The sequence below is a fragment of the Trichoderma evansii genome (assembly GCF_050947405.1).
Source record: "Trichoderma evansii strain SZMC 28006 chromosome Unknown GGI43scaffold_30, whole genome shotgun sequence".
Taxonomy (NCBI): Eukaryota; Fungi; Ascomycota; class Sordariomycetes; order Hypocreales; family Hypocreaceae; genus Trichoderma; species Trichoderma evansii.
Genome location: NW_028145176.1, coordinates 113,918 through 135,067, shown reverse-complemented (window position 1 = coordinate 135,067; position 21,150 = coordinate 113,918). Strand labels below are relative to the sequence as shown.

At 51.9% G+C, this 21,150-nt stretch overlaps 3 protein-coding genes across 3 annotated transcripts; all 3 read right to left on the bottom strand.

Annotated features, from left to right (window-relative positions):
• Positions 1–297: 297 nt before the first annotated feature.
• Positions 298–10,295, bottom strand: GGI43DRAFT_417225 (uncharacterized protein; the record flags this gene model as incomplete). Its single annotated transcript, XM_083207395.1, has 3 exons — positions 298–2,467; positions 2,615–2,742; positions 2,804–10,295. Coding segments are annotated over 3 exons (9,600 nt in total), but the record flags the coding sequence as incomplete, so codon positions are not given.
• A 2,578-nt stretch (positions 10,296–12,873) lies between these two features.
• Positions 12,874–14,134, bottom strand: GGI43DRAFT_417220 (uncharacterized protein). Its single transcript, XM_083207394.1, has one exon. It carries the CDS (start codon positions 13,613–13,615, stop codon positions 13,196–13,198), a length of 420 nt encoding a protein of 139 aa, XP_083055894.1. The 5' UTR covers positions 13,616–14,134; the 3' UTR covers positions 12,874–13,195.
• Positions 14,135–15,335: 1,201 nt separating this feature from the next.
• On the bottom strand, positions 15,336–17,961 carry GGI43DRAFT_260736 (C2H2-type zinc finger protein). The gene is made up of 2 exons (XM_083200981.1): positions 16,588–17,961; positions 15,336–16,522 (listed from the first exon to the last, which is right to left on the bottom strand). The coding sequence occupies exons 1-2, from the start codon at positions 17,795–17,797 to the stop codon at positions 15,573–15,575; spliced, it is 2,160 nt and encodes a 719-aa protein (XP_083055893.1). The 5' UTR covers positions 17,798–17,961; the 3' UTR covers positions 15,336–15,572.
• Between the last annotated feature and the right edge of the window lie 3,189 nt (positions 17,962–21,150).

Genomic DNA, 21,150 nt, shown 5'->3' with positions numbered 1-21,150 from the left:
TGCATCGTCCATCTCCATCTCATGATAAAAAAGTGATACACACAACCTGCCCTCCAGCGACCCAAGACCCAGTTCAAAAAGCCTTTAGAACAACTCGTACATCATATCAGACATCGTCAATGAAATGAAGAAAGGAACTAAAAGAGAAAAAACACTAAAAAAACAAAAATCTCATCCCATCCCTACACTATAACTGGGATAGAGATTGCCTGCAGATATCCGGGATGGACTGGCCCGAAATCCCGGAAAAGAATTGGCAGAGCTGTAATAAAGTATGATACGGTAATGCCGCTTTTGCCGCATAGCAGCGTCTGGAGTTGAAAATAACCATCATCATGTCATGACAAGCGAAGACAAAACAGACAGCACGCAGAACAGAAAAGTTCAAAAGCAAGAAAGAACAACAAATTGAGACATATAGGTCATCAAAAAGAAAAAAAAAAAAAGATCAAACACGCTTGCTCAAGATTCATGCGACTCTCGAATTTCATCCAGACTTCAGCTTTCTCCACCAGCTGCTCCGAGGCGCTGGCTCTGCGTATGCCGCAGAATCTCGTCGGCTGCGATGGCGCTCATCGCTTCCTTCTGACGCGCCGTTGCGCTTCTCTCGCTCTCGTCTCTCTCGCCTCTCTCGGCGGCGTCTCTCGTCCGCATCTTCGACAGGCACTTCCTCGTGCTTGGCTCGTCGTCGCGCGCGCCGGGCTTCACGCCGAGCCTGTTCGTCTTCCGTATGTTGCACCGCATCTGTTATATGTCCGGCATCATCTAGATGCGGAGGGGGATCTGAATGCTCTTTGACCCATGACGACGTCCCAGAGTGTGGCCACATCCCGGCGGCAGTAGCTCTTTTGCCGTCTCGTCGGCGCTCCTTGGCCGGATATACATGATCGTCTACCACAGGCTCAGTGTAGCGTCGACTGCTCTTCCTCTGCCTGTTGTATGCTTCCTCCTCCTCAGCAGCAGCCTTGGCGGCCCGTCTTGCCTCACGTCTACGCTGTCGTTCGGCGGCTTCATCGTCAGAGGGATCTGCGTGGGACCTTCGCCGCGGGCGCTTCGACGTTCTCTGTACGTCTTCCTCTCTCTCCCTTTCCCTCTCCCTTTCCCTTTCTTTCTCCTTCTCCTTTTCTTTGCGCAGACGTCGTTCGGCCCGTCGAGCCTCTCGCTCTTCTGCCTCACGTTGTTCATCTACTTCACGTTGGCGAGCAGCCCGTCGCTCACGACGAGCTTCTTTCTCTGCCAATTTGCGGGTCTCGCTATCATCTCTGCGCTTCCGTCGTCGTTCACGATCATCACCAGTCCGCTCTGACTCTCGCTCTGACTTTCTAATCTTGCGACTAGATACTCGTGGGCCTTCTCGGTCTGTCTCCACCATGGGTATGTCGAAATCTACGCCAGTCTCGACCTTGGATGCTCTAGGAGTCATGAAGCCGCTAAAGAGCCCGGTCAATCCCGCCTTCTTTGAAGCCGATGCCGTCCTTCTGTGTGAGTGTTCAGGGCTGGAGGGCTCTGCTGGCATAACGACATCTTCTTCGCGAGATCTCCTATTTCGATGTCTTTCCTGTGGGTAATCGGCATGAGGATCATCACCAAGAGCTCCCATCATAACAGCCTCTTCATCATCTTGGTAATGCGCCCTGCGAGACTTTCTTTTTGAGCTTGACTTGTCGAAACCAAGGATTTTAGCAGCCTTTGATGTCATGTCGGGAGACTCTTCTGGAGGCGGAGAAACAAGGCCGTGGCTAGTAACGGTATTTCTTCTGGGCCTGCTGCTACCGTTCATACTAGGTCGCCTCTCTTTTTCCCGTGTAGACATTGATCTGGTGGGAGGGTTGCTGCTGAACATCCCCGTGAGCCGGTTTCGTCCTGAGGACTTGCCCGACTTTTCAGTTCGCTCCGCCCTGTCAGAAGTGGAGTCTCTGGAGGACGTCTTTTCCGCTGCCCGTCGAGAGGATCGTTCAGACTTGTGCTTGGATGACCGCTTCTCTTCCCTTTCTCTGCGTGGGGGGGATTCCACCGCGGGCCATTTCTCCTTCTCTCGGCTGGATCTAGACCTTTCTTTCCTCGATGATTTCGGCTCCGGCGGCGGCGTCAAAGGCGCATCAGGGACGGCAGGAGGAGGGGGAGGCATCGGAATTTGTGGAGGCGGAGGTGGAGGAGGCATCATATCCTCCTCCTTGGGTCGCCGCTTCTTAGACTTTCTCTCCTTCCTTGGCCCTTCGTCGATGATGGCGACTATCTCATTTTCATCAACATCCTCGCCAGGGAATGTCCCTGGAACATCCGAGGGTCTTCGATGCCTTCTTGATGTGCCCCTGTCACCTCTGTCAGGTAAGACTATCGGTACTGGCACGACTAATGGCTCCTCCGCCTTTCTTCTTCTCCTAGATCGATCATCTTGAGGTGGTGGCTCCTTCTTCCTGGTTGGCGTCTCTTCCATGGCATCTCCATAGTGTAGTCCGTCATCCTCCTGTTCAAAGTCAGCTACTGGTTCTTCTCTGGCCACCGGTTCATCATCTGCCGCTTCAATTTTTGGTATTTCTGCGGCTTCCTCTTCTTCTTCATCCGAGTCAGATGCCGGTGGGGGTGGGGATGGTGGGCGGGCGGGATCGGCTACTTCTTCAGGTGCTTGTTCGAATGCTTTAAGACCATTAGCAATTCTACCGCCAAGGGATCTTGACCTTTCCGAAGATTTCTGCGATCGGTCGTCACTCGATTTAGCCTCCAGCTCCGGCTCTGGTTCCTCTAAAGTTGGTAGCCTCAATTAGCAATGTTCCTTGAGAAAAGGGAAAAAAGTCCAACATACCCTTCGGCTTCGATTTCTTACTACTACCGAGACCCCAGAAGCTGAACGCACCCGCCGCGCCTGTCTCCTTGGGCGCAAGCAGCGCTTCGATCTCAGCAGGGCTCATGTCAAAATCAGGATCCGCTTTGGGCCTTGACTCTGGCTGAGAGGATCCAACATCTCGCTCTGCTTCTGCTTCGGATGGAAGATCACGCGACTTCTTGTCCTTCTTGTCCTTCTTATCTTTCTTGTCCTTCTTTTCCTCTTTCTCCTTCTTGTCTTTCTTGGAGCTCTTCTTCAACTTCTTTGCCGCCTCTTCAGCTTCCCGCGCAGCTTCCTCTTCAGCCTCTTGAGCAGCTCTCTCCTCTTCCTCACGGGCCGCTGCCTCCTCTTCTGCCGCTCGGATGGCTTCTTCTTCGTCGTCATCGGCGTCGATATCGTCGTTGTCATCATTGTCGTTAGCATCGTCACCGGTTTCGAAAACATCCTTCTCATCATCGTCGTCTTCGTCGTCGTCATCCTCGTTTTCCTCGGCATTAGCAGCGGCCAGCTCAGCTTCGCGCGCAGCTTGCTCCTCCTTTCTCTTGGCTGCCTTCTCTTTAAGATGGCTCAGTCGCTCGCTATCCTTCTTAGACAGCTTGCCCTTCTTCTCTCTCTTGTGTCGCAAGTCAGCCATTTCCTTCTCCTCTTCGGCGATTGCAGCTGCTTCAGCGGCCGCTTTAAGAGCAGCTTGCTCCGCCTCTATAGCAGCCTGTTTTTCGGCCTCGCGAGCTGCTCTCTCGTCGGCATTGGCCTGAAGCTCGTTCAGCCTCCTCTCAAGTTTGTATGAGAGACCCATAAACGAGTTGGCCCTCTTATCAATGAGCTGAGCCAGTTCTTCTTCTTCCTTAGCAATTGCTTCGGCCTCTGCCGCTTCTTGAGCAGCTCGTTCCTCTTCTTCTTTGGCCAGTCGTTCAGCTTCCAGAGCAGCTTGCTCTTCAGCTTCTCGAGCGGCCTTCTTCTCTGCTCGCTTTGCTGCTCTGGCTTGCAACTCGCTTAATCGCTGCTCTTCTTTGCTCGATAGGCCCCTGAATGTCCTGGCCTTCTTCTTTTCGAGTAACTCAGCAATTTCTTCCTCTTCTTTGGCGATGGTAGCAGCTTCCTTTGCTTCTCGAGCGGCCTTTTCTTCTGCTTCTCGAGCTACTCGCTCAGCCTCTAATGCAACCTGCTCTTCAGCCTCCCGAGCGGCCTGCTCTTCAGCCCTCTCTTCAGCTCTGGCTTGCAGCTCACTTAACCGCTGCTCTCCTTTGTAGGTCAGGCCCTTGGCTTTCTTCTTTGCAAGTAGCTGAGCGATTTCTTCCTCCTCCTTGGCGATCGCAGCCGCTTTTTCCTCCTCTTCTCTTGCTATTCGCTCAGCTTCCAGTGCAGCTTGTTCCTCGGCTTCCTGGGCGGCTTTCTCCTCAGCTCTCTTTGTAGCTCGGGCCTGTAGCTCGCTTAACCGCTGTTCGCCTTTGCTTGTCAAACCCTTTGCTTTCTTCTTTGCGAGTAACTGGGCAATATCTTCCTCCTCCTTGGCGATTACGGCGGCCTTCTCTTCTTCTTCTCTGGCTAGTCGTTCGGCTTCCAAGGCAGCCTGCTCCTCGGCCTCTTGAGCAGCTTTCTCTTCAGCTCTCTTGGCAGCTCTAGCCTGTAGCTCACTTAACCGCTGCTCGCCTTTACTCGTCAAACCCTTGGCTTTCTTCTTCGCGAGTAGCTGAGCAATGTCTTCCTCTTCCTTGGCGATGGCAGCGGCCTTTTCCTCTGCTTCTTTAGCCAGTCGTTCAGCCTCCAGAGCAGCCTGTTCCTCAGCTTCTTGAGCGGCCTTTTCTTCAGCCCGCTGAGTAGCTCTGGCTTGTAGTTCGGTCAGCCGCTGTTCTCCTCTGCTGTTCAGGCCTCTGAAAGAATTTTGCTTTTCAAGCAACTGAGCAATTTCTTCCTCTTCCTTGGCGATTTCGGCAGCCTTCTCTTCTTCTTCTCTGGCTAGCCGTTCAGCTTCCAAGGCAGCCTGCTCTTCAGCCTCTTGAGCAGCTTTCTCTTCAGCTCTTTTTGCCGCTCTGGCTTGTAGCTTATTCAGTCGCTGCTCATCTTTGCTCGATAGGCTATTGAATGCTGTTTTCTCTTCAAGCAGGAGGGCGAGTTGTTCCTCTTCTTTAGCGATTGCAGCGGCCTTTTCCTCTGCCTCTCTGGCTACTCGCTCAGCTTCCAAGGTGGCCTGTTCTTCAGCTTCCCGAGCAGCCTTCTCCTCAGCTCGCTTTGTCGCCTTAGCCTGTAGCTCATTCAACCTCTGTTCCCCTTTGGTTGATAGGCCTCTGAAAGAAGTTTGCTTTTCAAGCAGGAGGGCAATTTCCTTCTCTTCTTTGGCGATTGCGGCAGCCTCTTCAGCTTCTTGAGCAGCACGCTCCTCGGCTTCCTTAGCTGCTTGTTCAGCCTCTCTAGCCGCTTGTTCTTCGGCTTCTCGAGCTGCCTTCTCTTCGGCGCGCCTCGAGGCGTTAGCTTTGAGGTCACTTAGTCTTGCCTCCAACGTAGGCGATAACTTTCCTTTTGATGATTTGGCTTTCTTCTCTATGAGGAGAGATAGCTCTTTTTCCTCCTTAAGGATAGCGGCGGCCTTCTCAGCTTCCTCGGCAGCTTTCCTAGCCTCTTCAGCAGCTCGCTCCTCCTCTTCTTTAGCCAATCGTTCAGCTTCTAGAGCAGCTTGCTCTTCAGCTTCTCGGGCAGCTTTTTCTTCAGCCCGCTTGGCGGCGTTAGCTTGGAGTTCGCTCAACTTTTCTTCGTATTGAGGTGAAAGTTTTCCTCTGGCCGATTTGGACTTCTTCTCAAGGAGGTATGCAAGTTCTTCTTCCTCTTTAGCAATTGCGGCAGCTTCTTTAGCCAGCCGCTCAGCTTCCTTAGCAGCTTGCTCCTCAGCTTCTCGGGCAGCCTTTTCTTCAGCTCGCTTGTCAGCTCTAGCTTGAAGCGCTTTCAGCCTTTCTTCACCTTTAGGCCCCAGTGTTAACTTAGCCTTCTTGTCTAGTAGTAAAGCAAGCGCCTTCTCCTCTTCGACGATCATAGCGGCTTCCTTTACTTCTTGAGCGGCACGCTCCTCAGCCTCTTTAGCTACTCGCTCGGCTTCGCGAGCAGCCTCTTCCTCGGCTTCGCGAGCAGCCTTTATTTCAGCCCGCTTGGCGGCTCTAGCTTGGAGTTCGTTTATCCTTTCTTCGCTTTGAGGTGAGAGTTTTCCTCTGATGGTTTTAGTCCGCTTTTCGAGGAGCAATGCAAGTTCTTCCTCCTCTTTAGCAATCGCGGCAGCCTTTCTCGCTTCTTTGGCTGCTTTTTCCTCGGCTTCTTTGGCTGCTTGCTCAGCTTCCCGAGCAGCCTGTTCTTCCGCTTCGCGAGCAAGACGCTCAGCTTCACGTGCAGCTTGCTCCTCGGCTCGTTTCGTCGCCTTAGCCTGAAGCTGACTTAACCTCTGCTCTAGCTTACTTGACAAGCCCATGAACGAATTGTTCTTCTTGTCAAGCAACTGGGCGATTTCCCGCTCTTCTTCAGCAATCGCGGCAGCTTCCTTCGCCTCCTTTTCCTCCTGGGCAGCCCGGCCCGCTGCTTCTTTAGCGACCTCTTCAGCCTCTCGAGCGGCCTTTTCCTCTGCCTCTTTAGCAGCTTGCTCCTTCTCTTCACGGGCAGCCCGTTCTGCGTCTTTTACTGCTTTTTCTTTTGCTCGCCTTACTGCATTTCTTTGGAGTTCAAGAAGCCTATCTTCCTCCTTCTTGAGCAGCTTGCCTCCTCTTTTGACTCTCTTTGCTTTTAGCGCAGCCAGCTCTTCCTCTTCCGCAGCAATAGCAGCAGCATGGGCAGCCTCCTGTTCCTCCGCTTCGCGGGCCCGCATTTCAGCTTCACGAGCTGCCTCTTCGGCTTCTTTAGCAGCTTGCTCTTCCGCCCGTTTTGCTGCATTTTTCTCGAGTAGAGCAAGTCGGTCTTCGTCTTTTCGGAGGAGTCTACCTGCTCTCTTGATGCTTTTCTCTCTCAACGCGGCTAGTTCTTTTCCTTCTGCGGCAAGAGCAGCGGCTTGCTCCTCTGCCTCACGAGCTGCCTCCTCTGCTTCACGAGCTGCTTCCTCTGCCTCGCGAGCGGCTTTCTCCTCTGCGTCTCGGGCGGCTTGCTCCTCCTCTCGGGCAATTCGTTCGGCTTCTTGGGCTACTCGTTCCGCTTCCTGTGCTTTCCGTTCTTTCTCACGTTTGAGGGCACTTACCCGAAGAGCGACAAGTCTCTCTTCGTCTTTCCTAAGAAGCTTACCTTTGGGGCTTTTCTCCTTCTTTGCTATCAGAGCGGCCAGTTCCTCTTCCTCCTCCTTGATAATGGCGGCGGCTCGTTCTTCTTCTTCGCGGATAACCCTTTCCTTCTCCTCGGCCTCGCGGTCGGCTTGCTGCTGATCATCTTCTCCTGCTTCAGCTTCGGCGTCTTCCGTTTCGTCGACAGGCTCAGCTTGGGGTTCGTCCACCTCTTCCTCTCGGGCTTTCTTAGCAGCTTGCTCTTGTGCTTCGCGAGCGGCGCGTCTTTCGGAGCGTTTTGCGGCAGCATCTCGAAGTTGGGTAAGCTTTTCTTCATCTTTCTTAGATAGCTTGCCCTTTTTATTCTTCTTCGTAAGTAAAGCTTTAATTTCTGCTTCATCAGCAATTGCGGCAGCTTGTTCCTCTGCTTCGCGAGCAGCCCGTTCTTCCGCTTCTCGTGCCGCTTGCTCTTCAGCCTCTCTGCGAGCAGCCTCTTCGGCTTCTCTGGCTGCTTGCTCCTCGGCAGCCCTTTTCTCGGCCTCTCTTGCCCTGGCTTCTCGCGCAGCTCGTTCTTCGGCCCGTTTTGCGACGCTCTGTTGCAAGAAAGTGAGTCTGGTCTGATCTGTTTTAAGCAACCTACCCCTCTTGTTTTTCTTGTCTGTGAGCATAGCTATTTCTGCTTGCTCTTTGGCATCAAGAGCGGCTTCTGCTTTGACTTGTGCTTCTTCTTCCAGCCTAGCCTTCTCCTTCTCTTGTTCGAGCCTTTTAAGGTCTTTCTCGGTCAACTTGGGCGCTTTCGATCTAGGAGACGTGGCCGCATCGGGATCTGCTGCTTCCACTTCAGATTCAGTAAGGTCCGTGGAAGGGGGTGTTGGCGCACGGGGAGGTGGATCAGCCAAGGCCTCCTTCTGGGATTTCGACTTCGCCCTGCCGGACTTTGTCCAAACAAAGCTGTCGACATCCTCAACCTTGCTGCCCCTGACCTCCTCTACGTCGTCAGGATGGACAATCTCACCGGTAGTCTCACCCACAACTTCAATCGGACTTTTGAAAGTATGCTTCTTCCTGTCCTGGATCGAAGTGCGGTCGGTTGGTTCTTCGATGCCATCGGGCTTCCACGACGAATCGCTTCGCTTCTTATCACTCTTACCGATACCCCAAGAACCGAAGAAGTCTACGCTGCCGCCGAATGCGTCCGCCGTGTCCAGCCCTATAGCGTTAGAATCATCTGCAGGTGGCGCGCCTAGCCGAACCAAATCAGTGTTCCCTTTCTTTTTGTCCATTTTTGAATCCAAGACGTCTTCATTCTTGGATCTCTGGGCTTTGGAATCACCTTTGGAAGGATCAGAAGCTGATGGCTTCTTCTTTTTGTCCTTGTCCCCTTTATTCGTCAAGTCATCGATGCGCTCTCCGGAAGACTTGGGGCTTTGCGTTTCCGCCTTGTGAGACCCTTCGTCTACGCCGGATTCTGTAAATGAATCGCCCTTCTTTTTGCCTGCGAAGCTCCAGAAGCTCCAGCTCCCCTCGTCTTGATCAGTTTTGTCGAGTCCATCCGAAGTTTCGTTGCCATTTACCCGTTTGTGTTGATCAGGAATAGGTATAGGAAGCTTTGATGAGGCAGGTTCTTTTGATGAGGCTGGCTCGTCGGCCGACCCTGACTTCGTCGTCGTCTTCCTCTTGTCTTTGTCTTTGCTCTCCTTTTCTCTCTCTTTCTCCTTCTTGTCCTCCTTCGACGCTTTTTTGGCGGCAGAGTAGCCCCAAGGATCGTCGTCTACTGGTTGTGGCGCAACCTTAAGTTTAGGCTTAATTTCGGGTTCCGGTACGGCTATAATGTCAGGCTGCGTTCCTCTCTTCTTCTTCTTATCCTTCGAACCCTTTTCAGCCCCCCAGACATTCTCGGTGAGTTGCGCTGCTTCTGCGGTTGGTAAAGGTGGCACGGGGGGCACGGGAGGAGGCGGTGGTGGAGGCGGTATTTGTTCAGCTGGCTTGACACTCTCTTCGGCTTTCTTCCCCTTCTTTCCAAGTCCCCAAAATGACCAGCCCTCATCTTCCTTTTTCGCCGCTTCCTGCCTGGACGTCGGCTTGGGCTGCGGCATGGGATCTGACTTCTCTTCGACCTCTACTAATGTATCGCTTGCTTTCTTGTTCTTCGTCTCTTTAATGTTCTCTTTGCCCGCGAGGTCGTCATTTACTGCTGAAGCTGGCGCAGCGACAGATGCAGATGCAGGATCGTTCTTTTTGCTCTTTTTCTTGGACGAAGGTTGATATCCCCATGGGTCCACGTCCCCATCTACAGCATCCTGGGGAGTCTCTACTTGTTTTTTGGTCCTGCTCTGTGTCGCATCGGCGTCGGCGACTGAAAATGCTAAAGATCCAGATTGTTTCGGGTCGCTGGTGGTCCAAGGGTTGCTCTCGAGGCTGCTCTTTTTGTCACCAGTGTCGTCGGTATGGGCATCGTTACCACTTGAGGATCCGCTGACGCCCCAACCACCAAGCGATGCGACTTTGGTGCGAATAGCGGCCCCAATCCCACTTGCAGACTCTGGCGCGTGCGACCCAGAACTAGCGCTTTTCCCACAGTCGTCGTTCAAATTTACGTCGTCAAGAGTGCCGTCGTCGAACGCGTTGGTTGGAGGAGGAGGAGATTCAGTGCCCGTTCCTTTTTGGGACTTATCCTTTTTCTTGCTCTTGGGAGGCGCCAGCAAATCATGTTCCGCGTTGTCATTGTTTACACCCCTGTCCTGATCCTTGTCCCCATCACCGCCACCACCATTATTTCCGTCACCTGCAGCTCCGCCCTGGTCTGCATTGCTACCACCACCACCTTGATCCCCACCGCCATTTCTGTCAGGGTTCTGGTTACCTTCCTTTGATCCCTCTGGAAGCCTCCCGTTGCTGGCGTTGCCATTCGCCCCTCCCTTTTTCTTATTCTTGCCTTTGCGACAAACGACTCCGTCTTCAGACATGAAATCAACTATTATTGCCTCGAGAATCGGATCACCGAGGATGCTGGAACGAGATCGCTTGGGCCGCTCCGATTGGCGGGGGTCTGGGGACGATCGATGAATGGGCCCGGCGCATGGCACTTTTCGGCGAGCAAGCGAGCCGGCGTGGCGAGGCTCTGTAACATGATCGAGACCAGAAATCGCTGTGAGTCTTGCATGATGTCGAGCGACTCGTCGTGGGAACAAATCAGGAACTATTAGTGGTCTACCTTGCCGTGATGTGCCTTTTGAGAACGATCGATGCTATAAGCCCCAGGTCAGCGCCGTGAACGAGAATAAAGATGCCTATATAATGCATGAGCTCCCTCTCTGCAAATGTTAATACGCACCTCTCCGTACTCGATCCAAGCTCGAGATATAAATCGCAGCCGGGCCTGGAGATTGCGCTCATCCCATGCAATACTTGACTGCTTGGATCGGCTCTCCGCGCATCTCTTCCACGGCTGCTGATTAAACGCCAAGACATCGGCGGCTGCCATTGTTACAATGGGAGCTGATGCGATGGGACGGCTGTTTTGCAGTCATGGAAGCTATGCGCTCGGTAGAGAGCAGAAGAATCAGAATTGAAGATGAAAATTAATTAAACGAAAATTCGAGCTCCCTTTGTGAAGTTGGATCCTTGTGCAAGGGAATGAAGGGAGAACAACTGATTCGAGGCGGCGCCCACACTTATTGTCGATCGCACTGTTGAAATAAGGCGGAAACAAAGGCAAAAATTCGATATCGTGGACGGAGATGAAATCTGATGTCGAACAGCGAGCGCACCGAGTTCCTCGAAACAAAACTGATGGTGATATTTTTGGTCGAGGGGCCTAATGCCTGTAGCCGTGTAAGTTGTGCTGCCACACCAAGAATGATTTTCAACCATCGCAACAACCAACCGATATATGAATGAACAATATAGAAAAAGAAAAAACGACGAAGAAAAAAAAATAACAACGGGGTACCGACAGAGTAGGGATGGGAGAAAGCTATCACAAAATGGGTGGCTGTATAAGCTGAGTCTGAACTTTTTTTTATTCTTTTTTTCTGTTTGGTACTAGCTGCAGCATCCGGTGAAGCGTCGCAAGCGCAGCTACCGGCAGCTAAGATAACTGAGAGACAACTGGCCCGGCAGTAGTGATCATGTACAACGGATAAGATGGCACCCTGGTAGCGGCAATGGCTGGCGATATCGAGCCGCGCCGTCCGCCTCGTTTCTCCAGGTTCGATACCAACTGCTCAGAAGTACCGAAGACCACCAAGGTACTGGGTAGGTACAAGGTGAGCTGTAGCGATATCGAGTAGAGCTGCAGTCTGAAAAGTGCTGCAACAAGTGATAAAGGCGGAGTAAAGCTAGCCGATGTGGAATAGATCCAAAGAGAACCGGACTGTAGAAGAGACGGCCAAGATAAGTGGGATGAATGATGGGCGGCCCTCCATAGAGCATTCCAGACGAGGCTGTCTGCAGAGAAACAACCAATGGAGCCATAGAAGGCGCGCGCCGGACAAGTGACTGGCTACCAGTAGAGAATTGGATACTTTGTAGACGAGGCGAGGCGGTGATGCGGAGAGGCCAATGATATTCGTGTCTTTGCCTTGGAATCGCCACTCCAGTGGAGGGAGAAGTGGCCGTATCTCAGCTTGATGTCGCACAAGGGCGTCTTGAGGGCTGCGAATTCACACCCTCTTGTCGAGTTGGCCGCGCGGGATGCCCTCCTCCATGGGCGACGGGTATACAGGAGAGCCTGCCGGCGAGAGATGGTGCGCGACGCGGCGTCTGGAGTGCTACTTTCGGGTGCTACGTGCTACTAATAGACGGCGTTGAGTGCCTGCGAGTAAGTCAAATACATGAATGTAATCTACATGGTGTCTAAGCGGGCGCTGGTGAAAGGCAGATCTGGTACTACGGGATGGAAGTATGTGCCATCAATACCAAGCGATATCACACCCCGTGCCAGAGAAGCAATAATGCAGCGACGGCATTGATATGCGACTCAGTGGAGAATTGGGAGCGCCTTGCTGAGGACTACCAGATTGTCTCGTACATTGACAACCGTTGTGTGCAGTGTTTCTGTTTCACTCGCACATGTGAAAGCATACAACGATGCAAGCTGCAGGTACCTAGTACGTCGAAACTGGGTACCCTCTGACTGACCTACGATAGACGAGCTCGAGCCCTCGTGGGACATGCCAGAGGCTTACAAGGGATACTGCTAAGGTTTAGAAGGCGCTTTAGGGCAACAACGTGACACAGACGCTGCCGTCATGGCCTCGCTTCCTTCCCTGTCTTTACGCGCAACGCAGCGCGGTGCAGAAAGAGCAGAGCAGGCTCGACGGTCAAATGCACATGAGCAGGTACGCCCCCACTAATCCCACTAATCCCACCTTCCCGCCAGCCCAAGATGCACGCAGATGCGGCGGCCCGGCCAATCAGGGCGGCGCGCTGTCGGAGGGTTGGCCGGGCTGCAGGCCCCATTCGTTTGTCACCAGACCCCCAATCTGCCTAGCGGCCTTTTTAGCTGTCCCAGAGCTGCACAGCTGCAGCGGCGCTGCTCCATCTCGCATGCAAAGTCGCGGCCCAGCCTCCCTTGGTACCTTGTCGGTAGCTTTGTGGGGAGCTGAGCTCTGCAGAGCTGAGGGAGCTGCATCCAGCAGCATCTGCAATACATGGCCTGTACTTTGATCTTTGTGAGCTTGACTCAGCGGCCACCCCATCCATCAGTAAATATTGACAATCGCAAGCTGCACAGCATACTAGCAATAAGCTGAGATTACACCCGCCACAGCTGTGCTCATACATACATATTCTCTTGGCCATCTGCAGGCTACTATACGTCTTGTTTCGTCTCTGCGCCTCATGTACCATGATCGCGCACACACATAAGACCTGCACCTCCCACTGGCGACTCGTTGTTTGTTTGTTTACCTGTTTATGTTCTCGACGCTTTTTCTCTTGTTCTTGTTCTTCCTCAAACTTTGAACGTCATGCGCTATTTGTATCCCTACTAACTTACCGGTGCATTAGTACAGAGTAGCATCTGCAGGGATACGTGCAAAGAAGAGCATCACAATTTATCCGCTAGTACGAAGTGCATACATGAAGCAAGCAATCACAGAGACTGCCAGTGTCCCCCAAACAACCAAAACACCAAGACTACCATCTACGCAGCAGCAAAAACCATACGATCCTCCACAGACGCTCTCCCCACGTCCTCCAGCTCTTTGTCGCCTTCGTGGGCCAACGGCGTCGCGTGACATGTAGACGCAGGCGCATGCAGGGGCCCTGTCCGCCCCAGCTGCAGCAAAATACGATCAAGAAACAAGAAAAATCTCGCATACTTGTACATGCGCATGCGTCTCTGCATGGGCGGGGACATGCCTCCGAGGTACCCTCTCCGTACATGGATGAGTCCTGTTAGTGGCCACGAGCCCGCTGCCATTGGCTGCCCGGGTCTTGCATCGAATCGACATGCCTCACATACTCCGTGCTCCTTGACGAGGGCACGCTCACGCACATAGGGTACGGCTAGGGTACATGTATGTAACTGCATGGGGCTACAGGGTGGGTGACTGCAGGCCATTCAGGCGTCTTCTGCCCGTCTCTTCACCGCTGGTCAGCTACAGATTCCTGGCTGCTCTCCCTGCCGCTCATCGGCCCTCAGACATGCCTCTTCAAATTTCATGCATAATCGCAGCCCTTGACTCTTGTCTGACACCTTGAGTCATTTCACATGCTCTGCCCAAGTGCGAGTGCATTGCAGCATTCTCTGTGCACCATGGGCGAAATTTCTCGTGCCCCTCACCGGCCAGGACCAAAGCCCCTCCCGATCGCAGATCCTTTGCGGAGCAATAAATGCGAGCTCATACGTAGTTGTATAGTAAGGCCTAGTAGGCCCTATGATAGGTATATATATCCAGCAGGTATTTTTGGCAAACGTCAACGCATGCCCGAGTAGAGGATAGGATTTGCCAAGACAATATTGACGTCGTCGGTTGGGCTGCTGTGTAACGTCGCTCCAAAAATTATCAGATGCACAGAAAATATTAACACTAATAATAACAAGCACAATGTTATTTGCCACGCCAAGCCTACCGCACACACATATGCATCTCTCTATATGACGTGAGTAGCAGCCCCGAATAGCCCAACATAACAAGGGCCCTCAGAGCGGTCAAGCCCAATAGTTTTCTCGTTCGTCCATATGGGTGATTTCTATTTAAACAAACAGCAAAGTCAGGCATTATTTCTACATCTCCCCAAACTTGCATCACGCCATCAATTTTGGTGGTGTCATGTGCCATTAGAACCATAAATAATACCCCAGCGTAATCATCGAGTGACAAAACAAGACGGGAGAGTAAGCCGATTTCGCTCAGCTCGCATTTCACATGATGGAATATTTCCCACAGCCATGCAGTTAAATCTTGCTTGTACTAAAGGATATGCCAAAAAATTGTATGCAGGCAAAACCTACTACTATTATCTTTGCATAAAAACCCCCACGTCCTATCTTTCACTTATCACGCAGCGCAAACAAAAGATGGCAGATAAGAAGGGCAGGAAGAGGAAGAAAAAGAGGGAGAAGCAGACGCTTTTAGCAGATTAAGCAAAGTTGCTTCTTTCGTTATTTTAAGACTGCTACTAAGATTTCTAAGTATAAATATCACAACAGCTGAGCCAAAGAACGTGTATTATAAGCCCGTTTAGCCCTAGTTCCAGACAAGCTACTCTGTGTTGAGCAAGATAGTTTTCAGTAGATGGCAGTTGTTTACTTTCTCATATAATCATGTTTTCAATGCTCATCACCATAACCCAATGAGAGGCATCGCCAGGCTTCATCTGCTCTTACCAAAGACAAGATCCTCAAATAGAATGTATCTGAATTAGAGATTATGCTTATAATACCGCCGTTATCAATTGAATATTAACAATGTATATCCGACATGGATGAAAATATGTCCCTTGGATCCCATTTATACTCAAATATATGGGTTAGACTCACACATGAAGATCGCGTTTCTACTGCCTGTGATCCCCAGACTACTTCGAGAGCTCATGAATAAAAACTCAAATACATTGATAGATACTGTATGTTACATCTCAGTCACAGCAGGCTCAACTCAGTTGAGTAAACACGACCAAGTACAAATGAACAAGGCTTTATTCGGTAAGACTACATCTTATCAATAGTATCACCAAACTAAAAGTGATGTCGCAGGAAGTCAGAGTAACAATAAGCTTCAAAGAGTTGTTGGTATCTATGCGACGTGCCGTCTAATAACCCGAGCCATCTCAGAAAAAAGTTTTCCAAAGCAAAACAAAACGCATTAGCAGACTACCAAATGCCACCCATTCCACAATATAGCCAAGATCGCCGCCTCAGAAGCGAGCATCAGAGCGCGGTAGTTAGACACCCATCTTTGCGAGATAAATAAAGAAACCTTTGAAAAGTGTGATGGACAAGAAAAAACGATGGGGGAGAAGAGGGATAAGTAGAAGAGGTAGAAAGAATCCAAAGAGATCCAAAGAATTATAAATCAGCGCCCATATTCGCCGGTATAGCTCATCTCGGCATAATTTTGATTCATGCCTTCTTCTGGGTATCTTCCAGAGCTACTGATGTAGCCGCCGTCGTCACCATCGTCGTAATCACTGGCATCAAACGATGACCTCCCACTCAGCTCATCATCCAGCCCGCCTCCCATGTCAGTCGTTGACCAATTCATCTGCGCCAGTGCGGGATACTGAGCCAGCAGGGCCTGTGGAAGGGTATAGTTTCCGCTAGCATCCATGGGATAAGCTGGGCCTGTGTCCATCATGACTTGCTGACCAGCCATGTTCTGTGCCATGTTCTGCTGCATTCGCTCTTCCTGCCACTGGCGCTGCCGTTCAATCATTTCTTCGTCCAGCAATGGTTTAATACAGATTCTACCTGCTTCGGATCGGAAGTGTCTTCCCAAAGCATCGGCTCGCGCAAATCGTCGGCCACAGCCCCACTGGCCACCAGTCTTCAAATCTCCCTTGCAAACAAACTTTTTCTCTCCTGAATGCAAGCTCTCATGTCGTTTTCTGTCGTGTTGTCGAGCAAAGGCTTTACCGCAGACTGTACAGACAAATGGTCGCTCATCAGTGTGGGTGCGCAAGTGAGATCGTAGATTGTAGGCGCGCGTGAATCGCTTCGGACACAGATTGCACTGGAACGTGGCCGGGTGCTTCTGCGTGCGCTTATTAGATCCTGCTTCCTGGCTGTTTTGATACTCCGGGTCGGCTAGGCGCAAAGCGATTACGTTGTTTGGCACCGAGGAGGTCGACTGTCGTCGTCTGGAGGCTGATGATCCAACTGACTGCCTATCCAGGGGGGATAAGGATCGAGACGCATCTGAACGGGCCGTAAGGTCAACACCGAGAGAGGGTCCTAAATTGTTAGGAGGCAGCATTCCCGGGTGGAATGGGTCAGTGACCGCACGTGGTCGAGATTTCGGACGGCCTGCAATATCGCATTAGTTTCCTCCATATCAATCAAGCGTGAATCATAAATCATCAAAAACTTACCTCGTTCTGGTGGAGTGAGGGAATCTTGATCCATTTGCGACTTGGGTGGCTCAAAGCCACCTGGTCTTGCATTGGTTGGTGCAAAATCAATGTTGATTGCTGGCGGAGCCATTTGGTGCATATCGGCGCCCATGCCGCCCTGCAGCGATGGGAAAGTTTCTGGATATCCAGAAGCCCCCTCGTAGGTGGCATTCGGTGGAATCAAATTGAACGAGGGCTGCATGGTCTCCGGCATTTGTTGAGGCATTAGGCGAGGACTGATTGCAGGACTATGTGAAGGGCTTCGACCATGATAGCCAGGGCTGCCGTGGTCAGCTAGGCTGAATGATCCAATACCAAGCACCTCCTGGTAGAGACTGGCGTCGGCAGGCCTTTGCAGGGGCGAATGGCCTGAAGGATCAGCGTCAAATGTGTCGGAGCTGATGAGATGAGGCGAGGGAGCTACGGAAGAGACGTCGGAGAACTCCGAAGGCGTTCGTCGATGACCTTGGAACTGAGGTTGAGTCCAGTCGCCGATCTGATTTGGGAGAAGCGCGGCTTCGGGTCCTAAAGAAGCGTTCCTCGAGTGAGTCGACGGCGGCGAGGAGAACTGATGCTGACTGAATGGAGGCGACTGAAGACTATCTGGCTGTAGGAGCCGTGGAGGGGTTGGAGACTGATGAGAATGCGGGGAGGTCATGGCATTGATATCGCCAAGTGCCGGTTGTTCAAAGAGAGGAGCGTTATACTGGTCTCCTTGCTCAGCACCCGAAGGGAAGAGAGAGAAATCGCCGTCTGGCAGGTTGGGAGAGATATAATTATGTTGCGCTTGGGCGTTCAGAGATGGGGTGGAGTCGGCATGGGTAGCTTGCGGCTGCTGTCCGAAGCTTGCGCTGGGGTCAAAGCCGGTAGTTGAGTCGACAGCGTTGGCTTGTGCGCCGAGAAAGCCGTTGGCGTTGAAAGAGTCAAAGTTTGGATGAAGAGATGCCGTGAATGCTCGGTGTTGCTGCGGCTGCTCTTGTCGCTGCTGCTGCTGTTGCTGCTGTTGTTGCTGCTGTTGTTGCGATGGGTCTAAGCCAACGCCGATACCAAGATCAAGTCCAAGGCCGACGGAAGGCTGATCGCTTGTGGGTGCGAACGGGCTCCGAGTCGGCGAGTGAGATTGGTTTATATCAGGCCGCTGAAAGTTACTGGCCGACAGCGACCTTCCGCGCTGGGATTCTTGATCCATGATGGCGGCCGAGCGCTGGTGCTTCTCGTCTTGCGAGGCAGATTCCACAGTCAGCCTTCCGAGCTACAGCGGGGAGGCTGTGCACTGGCGGCAGCGATGCAAGGTGCTGGGGCGCGACCCTATCACAGCAAGGAACGCGTATAGTGGTGCGAATCACAGTCCGAATAGTGTTTCAGACTCACGGTAGTGGTGGTAGAGAGACAAGCTGCGACTCGTACTGCCAGGAGCGGGTGCGGGTGTCCAGGTACGCGGTGGGTTTGCCGTGGGTATAGGGCTGGACCTGGTCTGACGCTGCGAGGCGAGGCGATGCTGGCCGGTAGAGTTTGGGAATGGGACGGTATGGGACTGGCGGCGAGAGGATGAAGGAGGGGACCTTTCTGGGGGGTCCTTTCTCTGTCGGGGCTCGTTCGGGTTGGGCGTCAAATCATGGACCAGAGACGGGGGACCAGCGAGGCTGTGCAGAGACCGGGACAACTGCAGTAGAGGAACCTTGTGGCCTCGGTGATACTCGAGAAAACGCTGCAGTGACGGCGTCTGACCGGGCTGCTGACGACGCAGTTTGGTGCCAGATGCTTCGGGTTGGTCGACGTCTGGTCAGGCTGGAGACCGGTGATGTAGGAGGCAGAAAGCTATCATGCAAGTGGGATAGCAGGTGAGATCTTTGTTCAGCTCCGGCGCCGCTGGTACTCGCTAGACAAGCAACGGCCGGGAGGGCTAGGCACAGTAGCACTGCTGGAGACGAGGCCTGGGAACCACGCAGAGGGACTGCTAAACGCTATTCATACCCGCGCGCAAATCATACGAGAGCGTCTGCTGCTTGATATGTCAGTTACCGCTCGACACTGGCAAAAGTGCGCGCAGAGAGGGTGCGCCATGGAATGATGGCTTGGTGCTGGTTACCTGTGCCCAACGAGCGATATCCGGCACTGGGGCCAGGCTACTATGGAGTCCTGCTAGCTGTCGATACCGCCGGCCACGCTTCAGCTGCCAGCCGTTTGCGCAAATCTCTGGTATTTCGTAATTAGCGGCTTGTCTTGTCGCAGCCATCATGAGAAGAAGGGAAGAGAGGCCAGCCGCGACCCCGCACAAACTGTGCTGCCATTGGATTGGTGCCCCTCCACAGCGGCAAGGGGCGGACGAGAAAAGGGACCTATTGGGTACTAGCTGGGCTGAGCATCGCTAGATGAAATCCTGCTAAGGCATGCACTTGGCAGGGCCCAGGCGAGCCACGCCCAAAGTATCCCGCAGGTACCAGGTGGCCAGCATGTTCCCATCCTAAAGAGTCTGGAATATCCACCAGCTACGGAACTGCCCCGAGCTTCTGACAGTTTCGGATCGTTGGTTCTTCTGGAAGGGAAGAAAAAAAAATTCACAAGTTGAGTTAGTGCCCAGTACGCGTTTTCTAAAGAGTACCGGTGCCAGTACCAATCTTTGCCTAGGTAGGTTGTATCTTGAGCTCGAGGTTGATGCCTACGTAGCATTATCCACTCTACGAATTGCATACCACGATAGGCATCACTAACTACCCAAGTAACTACAAACATTACCCTATTGAACTGCTTGCAACTCCAACTCATAATCGCGTACTGTGTCGGTACCCAGCGGAGAAATAACAAAACTGCAAGGGAATCAATCAATCTGCTTTTGGAAACCTTGCTAGGGATTCGCCGCGTTCCAGGTGCCTAGCCGAATACATACATCGCGTCAGTTAGAAAAGATGCTAATCATAGACTGGCAGACTCATGTGCGAGCCCCCCCTAGCTCTTCTCTTCTCTTAGACGAAAAGCCTCTTTAATCTAAACGAGGCTCGAACGAGACTTGACTTGACATAATACACGCCACCAGCAATGGCAGAATGTTTAATGAAGGAGCTAAACGGCCGGAGAAAAAATCCTGAAACTGGCATTGGACAATGCCGAGGACATTTGAGTTGATGCACCGTTTCTCCCCACATGGCTTGCGGTGATGACGAGTTTGCTCGACCGGGCCTGGCGCTACGACGATGCTAAGCTTTTACCCATGCCAGGCGTGCATCTCCGTTCTGGGACAACTTGGCCATGTCGTAAACGGCAAACAACATAACCTTATTAGCTCCGTCTGGTTCGAAGGACGGGGGCCCTGCTCTGCACATGCTCTGCAGAACATCGGGGCGCTGACGACAACTACCTATCCCATGATCACAGATCTACAGTCTAAGCAGCATGAGAGCATGAGAGGCTGCGCTTTTCACGCGTCTCGAGCTAAATATAGATGTATTATACGAAATTTCGCGGAGCAAGTACCCAAAAACGATTTAAACTATGTTTCGTTTTATTGATTTCGCCTATCTGTGCTCGCGACACCTTCCCAATGTTTCAAATACATCCAAAGGGGATCCAAGTGCAAAAGGGCGAAGGTGGCTGTGAAGAAAATAAACAATGCCAAAGCAATAAGTAATAGTAAGATAGCGGCTGACGGGGGGAATAAACGTCCGGATAAGCCAAAATTTTTTAAATAAATTAGGGTTTCGAAACACATGAAGTAAAGCAAAGCAGCATTAATGGTCCGCAGCAGCATTGTCCGCAGCAGTTTCAAGTTGACATGTCAAACACGGGCAGCAGAAAAAAGCCCATGGCATTTTCTCCATAATACCGAGTAGATCACACAAAACTGTCATTTTAAAATCCTTCCTAAGCTGGTGCGCTGTTTTTTATTGTCTGAGGTCCATCCTTGCGTCCACAGCCACACCGCAGTGACGTACATATTAACGGCCTTGTTGCAAGGGAGCATTAGTTGTGACCTCATCTAAAGGCCACGTTTAATAATACACGCGATGAATCAGGCTAGATGGATCGTATAAACGTTGCATGGCTAATATACTGTAGATGGCATTTATATACTTTGTAAACTCGTGGCTAATGCCCATCCCAAAAATTGCCTGTTTGACATTTGACATTTGACATGATCTCGTTAAAGAAAAAAAAGAATTCGCATTTCTCGTTATTGCTACCAGATGTAGCATAGCCCGTCCCAAAGTTGCAAATCTTCGGCTCCCGAGAGCCAATCGGCTACCAACCCTCGCTGCAAATCTCGATCCCTTTTTCTATTGGCCAGCGCTTGGACCCTTTCATTCGGATCAGCTTGCAAGGCTCTCCGCAAGGCTTTTTTCTGCTTCCCCTTCTCTCCCTCCACGATGCTGTTTCCCATGAATTTACTATTGCTCACCCCTGGAATTCTTAAACGCCTTTTCATCGTACCTTTTTTTAGACCATTTAGGAAATGTCCGAATTAAGGGGGGCCCTTCCAGATTGGCACTTTTGCGGGCGCTAAAGATTCCCGTCCTGCCGCTGCGTCTGCCTGTTGTGGACGGCGTG

Coding starts and splice junctions, on each gene's coding strand:
- GGI43DRAFT_417220 (XM_083207394.1), bottom strand. CDS start 13,615: ATGGCCTGCAGTCACCCACCCTGTAGCCCCATGCAGTTACATACATGT.
- GGI43DRAFT_260736 (XM_083200981.1), bottom strand. CDS start 17,797: ATGGATCAAGAATCCCAGCGCGGAAGGTCGCTGTCGGCCAGTAACTTT. Junction 16,523..16,587: donor CCTCACTCCACCAGAACGAG/GTAAGTTTTTGA, acceptor GCGATATTGCAG/GCCGTCCGAAATCTCGACCA.